Source organism: Mastomys coucha, unplaced genomic scaffold (assembly GCF_008632895.1).
Source record: "Mastomys coucha isolate ucsf_1 unplaced genomic scaffold, UCSF_Mcou_1 pScaffold22, whole genome shotgun sequence".
Taxonomy (NCBI): domain Eukaryota; kingdom Metazoa; phylum Chordata; class Mammalia; order Rodentia; family Muridae; genus Mastomys; species Mastomys coucha.
In genome coordinates, this window is record NW_022196905.1 from 84,854,016 (window position 1) to 84,861,702 (window position 7,687).

The 7,687-nt window shown below is 43.7% G+C and overlaps 1 protein-coding gene and 1 long non-coding RNA gene across 28 annotated transcripts in view; one reads left to right on the forward strand and one right to left on the reverse strand.

Moving 5' to 3' along the window:
* Ccdc158 (coiled-coil domain containing 158) overlaps nucleotides 1-7,687 on the reverse strand; it is a 69,195-nt gene that overhangs the window by 4,318 nt on the left and 57,190 nt on the right. For all 26 annotated transcript variants that reach the window (XM_031391035.1, XM_031391030.1, XM_031391023.1 and 23 more), the window contains 2 exons: nucleotides 5,721-5,780; nucleotides 2,562-2,629 (listed from right to left, as the gene is read on the reverse strand). In XM_031391035.1, the coding sequence (XP_031246895.1) occupies nucleotides 2,562-2,629; nucleotides 5,721-5,780 (128 nt within the window). The remainder of the gene's footprint in view (nucleotides 1-2,561; nucleotides 2,630-5,720; nucleotides 5,781-7,687) is intronic.
* The window catches only part of LOC116104506, a 10,212-nt gene continuing 9,825 nt past the window's right edge, over nucleotides 7,301-7,687 (forward strand). The window contains exon 1 of one of the 2 annotated variants that reach the window (XR_004123933.1): nucleotides 7,301-7,342. This is a non-coding gene — a long non-coding RNA (uncharacterized LOC116104506). Of the gene's footprint in view, nucleotides 7,379-7,687 lie in introns of both variants that reach the window. The other variant, XR_004123932.1, reaches the window with a different exon arrangement.

Genomic DNA, 7,687 nt, shown 5'->3' on the forward strand with positions numbered 1-7,687 from the left:
AAAAAAAAAACAGGAGAAAAAAATGCAAGTAGGAGATCACTGGTACAGAAGGAGACCAGACAATGGAGCTGAGACTTCCACTGGTTCAAACCACATGACTTCAAACACTAGATGTGTTCTACTTGTAGAAAGAAAATGGCTATATGGGTAAGAGCCACTAAAACAAGCAAGCAAACAAAAGGCAAAAATCTCACAGCTACTGGACAAGAGAGGAAAGGGGCACACAGCATTTAAATAGGCATCCATTACATTTACAGCTGACTTTTTAGATACAGCAGAAACCCTAAGCGGAGAAAGTTACCCACATTAATAGAGTGGGGAAGAACTCCTAACCCTGAATGCTATATACTCAGTAGTCCTCAAAATGGGGATGAAACACAGTCTGAGGAACTGGGAAATTACCACCCTCAGACATACATTAAAAGCATTAAGTAAAATTATACTAGTTAGAAAGTAAAGGACCAAGATGTCAGCATATATCAAAATGAATATTAATTAAGCAGGAAAATGCAAATAACCTGTCCTAAACCAGGTGTGGTGGCACACACCTTTAATCTGAGAGCTTGAGAGGCACAAGCAAGTTGAACTCTGTGAGTTTGAGGCCAGCCTGGTCTTCACATCAAGTTATAGGATAGCCAGGGCTACATAGAGAAACCCTATCTCAAATAACAAAACAAAGCAAAAACAAATAAACTAAACCCTATGGTTTTTGTCAGGTTGACACAAGCTAGATTCATCTGAGGGGAAGGAGCCACAGTTGGGAAAATGCCTCCATCAGACTGACCTGGGGGCAAGCCCTGTGGTGCATTTTCTTGATTGATGATGATGTAGGAGGGCCTAGCTCACCGTGGGTGATGTCACCCCTGGACAAGTGATTCTGGGTGCAATAAGAAAGCAGGTGGAGCAAGCCATGAGGATAAAGTCAGTAAACTGTACTCCTCCATGGTCTCTGCTTCAGTTCCTGCCCTGACTTCCTTTGATGATGGACTATGCTGCAGAATTGTAAACCAATCCTTTCTTCTCCAAGTTGCTTTCAGTGAGCCACGTTTTATCTTAGTTGAATAGACAGCTAGCTAAGACATAACAACCATGTTTATAATTAATATGCATTACACCAATCGTTGAAAGTTGGAAGGATACTGAATGGGGTTAAAGCGCTCTATGGTATTCAGAATATGTGAGAAGGCAAATGTTCTCATTGACAGTAATCCAATCAGGCAAGAGTATTGCTCTTGTGTCCTGACTAATTACTAAAGTAACAGTGACAAAGGGCTGGAGGAAGAGCTCTGCTGGTAAAATACTTGTTATGCAAACAACAGTGTAAAAAGGTGGCAGCAGAAGCTGGAAATCTCAGCACTGGCCACTCAGAGACAGGATCCCAGGGCTGCTGGCCAGCCAGCCTAGCCTCACTTGTGAAATGCTCGGTTCCCTAAAGCAAGATGGATGGCATCCTGGAGAAAGATACTCAAGGCTGACCTTGCCTCATCACACATACACACACATGCATACCTGTATACACACACAAAAGCACATAATGTTTTAACTACATTAACACTCTTCTATAAATGAAGCCCTTCTCACATAGCACTGGCCAGATTTATAGCCAGGTTTTCATTGAGTAACTATTAGTTTCATTCTTTTCCAATTGTTTTCTCTTCTGTGAGTAAAATTATGTTTACTGCCTTGCCTTTGCTTTCTAAGGCATCTAATGTGCTTTCTATAATTTGTCTTCCTAGTAAACTTTGCTTTCTGTACTTTGTTCTTTGGCTACAATTTAAGTCATTCTCTGCAATATTTTTATTCTTTTTTCCCTTTCTGAGTCTGAGTTACGCGACTTCTAAACAAAGTCTGATTTTTCAGTCTCTTTGTCTCTTTTGTTTTTATGGGACTCACTTTGTACTTCACTAGAAATGATATGGAGAGCTGTGATTGCCCCTTTTATTACAGCCATTCAATGAGCATTTATTTAGCACCTGCTCTGTGTCAGGAAGGCTCTAAACACCGAGATATATCTGAAAGGGAAAGACTACTGGGCTTGATTTCCCAGGCTGTGGCACACACTAACAACATGAATTAGTAAGTTCCATGATATGTACAAGGATGATGTGTAATATAAGTGGGAAGGTCAAGGGAACTGGAAAGTGTGGAAAGATTGTGGTTTTTTTTTTTTGTTTTTTTTTTGAGACAGGGTTTCTCTGTCGTGGAACTCACTCTGTAGACCAGACTGGCCTCGAACTCAGAAATTTGCCTGCCTCTGCCTCCCAAGTGCTGGGATTAAAGGCATGTGCCCCCACTGCCTGGCGTGATTTTTTTTTTTCTAATAATGGTGAGAGTTAAGGGCTTCTGGGAAAGTGACATTTGAACATTACTTCAAAGAATATGAGGTGGTTGGCAGTGTTGGCACTGTAGGTGCAAGAGCCCTAACAGGCAGACAGCCTAGCAGGTTCAAGGTGGGGAGCTGTAGGAAGTGAGAGTCAGTGGGGGGCTTAAACACCGCTGTGTAACTTTGGCTTTCTTCTCTTGGGAGTGAGGCACCTCTGAAGATTCCATTGAAAACTCACCTGAAGATGTGAACGTGAAGCAGCTAGACGGGTCTTCCAGGTCTCCCGGATGCAGTGCGACGGGCTCTCTGGAAACATGAGAACGGTGTGCAGGTTAACTTGGCCAATTTGACTGGACTGAGAAACACATAGGAGATTAAAGAGGCATACAGCTGGGGCAGGGCATCTCTGGTGTTTCTAGAGATGGTTGGATTGTGGAGGCTTTCCATGAGTGATGTTGAGGCAGGAGGAAGAGGAGGAGCCTAGTCATGGGAGGTAAGCCCTGGGGGCGTGTCTGTGAGGATCCCTTTCAGTATTCTCCCCACGTTCTATTTTCCTCTCTTCCATGAGATAAACATTTTCCTCTGCCACATACTCCTGTTATGAGTTCTGTCCAAGCACACCCTGAACCACCATAAGCCCAAATAAAATCCTTTCCTCGCTTCTGTTGTTTCTTTCAGGCGTAAGAGTTAGAGAGGCTGCTATAAATGCCAATGCAAACATTCTCTCCTGAAGCACAGTACTGAGATCTATGGACCAATGGAAGTCAATGCAGGCACATGTGATGGCTTTAAATATAAACTTAAGATGCCCAATCATAACTGTAAAGTTGTAAAGATTCTCAAAAACTGTAGTGGGAAAGCCAAAATACATTAGAGTTTTTTTATTCAGTATCCAAGAATGATTTCCCCTCTCCTCCCTCCTTTTAAGACAGGGTCTATAGCCTAGGCTGCTCTATAGCTCCCTATGTAGCTGAGGATGACCTTGAACTTTTGACATTCCTGCTTATACCTGCTTAGTGCTGGGATTATAGGTATGCACTCCCAGCCCACTCACTAAAATCATATTAATGGAATCTTGGTTAGATATTTTATTTTTGTATAATAAAAATTGTAAGTACAAATAATTTTCTCATATATCCTATAAGTTTCTATTTTAATCACTCATTTGAAAGTGAGGAAAGAACATGCCCAGGATGAGAGGTGAGGAGGACATAACATCTGTCCCAACACCGGGAGTAACTGGGACCAGCAGAACCAGGCACACAGGAACTCTGCCAGCTCTTTTCAGTGACTTTTTAAAAAAAAAATAAAATAAGTATTGACAATTTCATTATTTAAAGAAACAGATTTTTCTAATAACAAAGAAATCCTATAGTGGAGCTTTTGTTACCTAGTGGAAGTAACTCTGCCCTGTGGCTGTGACTGGCTTCCTCCTAGGTAGCCAGTGTAAGTCCCCAGAGGCAGTACACAGTAGTGGCTACAAACGTGTGCTTTGAAGCCATTAAGGCTCAAGTTCAAAGTGGCCTTCAGAGATTACAAGCTGAATGCCCTTGGCAAGTTGTATACAAGTTGTATACACAACAGGATTTTCTTCATTTCTAGCCTAAAAAGAAGATAATAGCTACCATATACATTAGATAAACAAAATGAAGAAAATCAATACACCATTTCTGTTTCTATGAAAAGACAGAAGTAGAAAGGTTCAATTTATTGTATTGTGATCAATAAACAGAGTATTTAAGATACTGCCTTGATTCATTCACTAAAAAGTATGTACTGAATGGTTTTTTGGTAGGCATTGTGCACAGTGCTGAGAACACGGGGATGAAAAAGCTCATTCTTAATTTAGTCAGAGCTACTATTGCTGCCAGGAAACACCATGACCAAAGCAACTTGGGAAAGAAAGGCTTTATTCAGTTTACTCTTCATCACCACAGTTCATCACCAAAGGAAGTCAGGACAGGAACTCAAACAAGGCAGAGACCTGGAGTAGGAGCTAATACAGAGGCCATGAAGAGGTGCTGCTTACTGGCTTGCTTCCCATGGCTTGCTCAGCTTGCTTTCTTATAGAACCTGGGACTACCTGCCCAGGATTAACACCACCCACAATAGGCTGGGCCCTTCCTCATCAATCACTAAGTAAGACATGCCCCACAGGCTTGCCTAGTGGGATCTTATGGAGTCATTTTCTCAACTGAGGTCCCCTCTCTGACGACTCAAGCTTGTGTCAAGTTGACAAAACTAGCCAGTACAATAACTAAAATTTAAGCAGTCCCCAGTATGCAATCATTTTCATATTCTTTTTTTATTCATCTCTCATACAATACATCCCAACTAACCACAGTTTCCCTCCCTCCACACCCCCCCCCCAAGTCTCCACTCCCTACTCCCCTTCTCCCCTAGATCCACTCCTCCTCTATTTCCCTTCAGAAAGAACAGGCCTCCTAGGGATATCAAATGAATGTGGCACAACAAGCTCTAATATCAGGGCTGGCTGAGGCAACCCAGTAGGAGAAAAAGGGTCCCAAGAGCAGGTGAATGAGTCAGACACACCCCCATTCCCTCTGTTAGCATTCTGTCCAAACTCCACCCCACAGTTACCTGGCAACAGCCAGATAGGCCTGACCCACTATAAAAGGGGCTGCTTGTCCCCCTCCTCCTTCTCTTGGTCTCTTGCCTCTTGCCCTCTTACTCCCCTCTCTCTTCCCATTGCCTCCCCCCCCACCTCTTCACATGGTCATGGTTGCCCTCTTACTCCCCTCTCTCTTCCCATTGCCTCCCCCCCCACCTCTTCACATGGTCATGGTTGACCTCTACTTCTCTATTCTCTTCCTCTCTCTGCCTCTACTACCCTCCCCTCCCCACACCCCGAATAAACTCTATTCTATACTATTCCGTCATGTGGCTGGTCCCTCAGGGGTAAGGGATGCCTTGGCATGGGCCCGCTGAGGCACCTCCTCTCCCCCACACCTCACCACACCCCCATTAGAACATATTCTTAAACCTCTTTATATTTTTATAAACACATCACCCACTGTTAGGAGTCCCACAAAAAAACATTCTCATACTCTTATATTTTTGGTTATGAGCCTATCCTTTAATGACTGAGCCATCTCTCCAGCCCTCTCATACTCTTAAGAAAGATATAAAGATAGTTTATATATTTATGGGTCATGAAAACAAGAAAGATTAAAGTAAGGATTTTCTATGTTACTTTATAAACACACATTATTATTTTATGCAACCTAAGGGTCAGGACTGAAATCTGTCTACTTATATATTCCAAGGGCCTAGGACAGCACATTTGGTACGTTACAGAGTTCATGGCTTTTAAGTCAGAGAACTGAACAAAAAGGACATTTGATTAGCAGGGGCAGCCAGTGAAATCATTTCTCACCTGCTCAGAGTCTCACTGGATTTGCTGCCTTCAGTGGACTCCCTCAAGGAGTTGTTGCTCCTGTTGGTAAGAGAAGAGCAGAAATTAGAGGCAACGTTATAAAGCTTGGCCTAGTGGCCAGGTGCTTAATCCCAGCACTCGGAAGGCAGAGGCGAGCCAATCTCTGGGTGTTCAAGGCCAGCTTGGCCTACACAGTGAGTTGTAGGTCAGCCAGGGCTACATAGTGAGATCCTGTCTTGAAAAACAAAACAAAACAAAACAAAACAAAAACTACAAAAAAGATAGGTTGTTATTTTCTTATTGATATAATAAAAATCTGTAAGAGAAATAGTTTACTCTTTAGTGGAGGAGGGTGCTGGAAATGAACCCAGGGTTGTGTGTAAGAACAAGCTATACCCCAAGGACAATTTATTTTTATATTGATAGCTAGATATATCATCAAGTGTTAGCTTTATGATAGAACATGTTTTCATTTGAGCACTGATTTGGGGCAGATATAGTCCCAAATGAATGAGGTTGAAGCTCTGGCTCTTCAGTGAGAGAATGCTAAGTCAAAAGGAAGACAGCTGTGAGAAGCCTTCCCATAAAAGGCTCTCTGCCAAGTCTGACAAGATGAATTTGATCCCTGGAGCATGATGGAGAGACTGGACTCCTGCAGACTGTCTTCTGGCACTTGGGGACTAAAGAAAGCTCTAGGTTTGATCACTAACTCCATGTAAACTGGCAGCATGGTCTGCTGTAATCCTAGCAATCACACAGTGGAGGCAGGAGGATCAGGAGTTATTTAAGATCACCCATTCCTGGCTATATGTAAGATCCTGCCTCAAGGTTTTAAAAAAGGGGTGGTGGTGATGGTGGGACAATCTAGTTAGATGAGAGCACAGTGCGGGGTGTGACTTAGGGTTAGGGTTAGCGTTGCTGTGAGGAAACACCATGACCAAAAGCAATCAGAAGGAAAGAGTTTATTTCACATCACAGTCCATCACTGAGGAAAGTCAGGGCAGGAACTCCAGGTAGAAACCTAGAGACAGGAACTGAAGCAGAAGCCATAGAGAAAGCCTGCTCAATAGCTTGCTCAAAGGCTTGCTTAGCCTGCTTTCTTTCTTTCTTTCTTCCTTCCTTTCTTCCTTCCTTTCTTTCTTTCTTTCTTTTTTTCTTTCTTTCTTTCTTTCTTTTTTAAAGATATACTTATTATTATACATAAGTACACTGTAGCTAACTTCAGACGCACCAGAAGAGGGCGTCCGATCTCATTTCGGGTGGTTGTTAGCCACCATGTGGTTGCTGAGATCCGAACTCAGGACCTTTGAAAGAGCAGTCAGTGCTCTTACCTGCTGAGCCATCTCACTAGCCCCTTAGCCTGCTTTCTTAAACAACTCAGGACCACTTTCCTAGGAAGCCTGTGTGCTGGACAGTGGAAGGCAGCCTGTGTTCTGCTTGAGTGAGGCTTACTCCTTAGATCCAGCAGAAAATTCTACAAGGGACGGAACAGTGAGCTACTTCCGGGACATTAGGCGCCTGACACGAGCCCTCAATTCCATTATTCAGTGGGTAAGGCCACGCCCCCAAACTCCTAGTATTCTGGCTGGACTCCACCCTCACAGTCACCAGACCACAGCCAGGTATGCCTCGCCCCACAGTTACCTGGGAACAGAAAGGTAACCCAACCCACTATAGAAGGGGCTGCTTAGCCCCTCCTTTCTCCCTTAAGCTTTTGCTCTCTAGTCTCTTGCTTTCTTTCTCTTTTTCATTCTTGCCATGTGGCCATGGCTGGCTACTACTTTCCCTCTCTCCCTCTCCTCCCTCTCCCTCTCCCTCTCCTTCCCCCTCTCCCTCTTCCCCTCCCCCCTCTCCTCCTTCTCCCATTCCCTGTCCCCCTCTCTCTCTTCCTCTCTCCCTCCCTCCCTCTCTATCTCCCTCTCTCTTCCTCTCTCTTTCCCTCTTCCTCTCTCCCTCTCTCCCTCTCT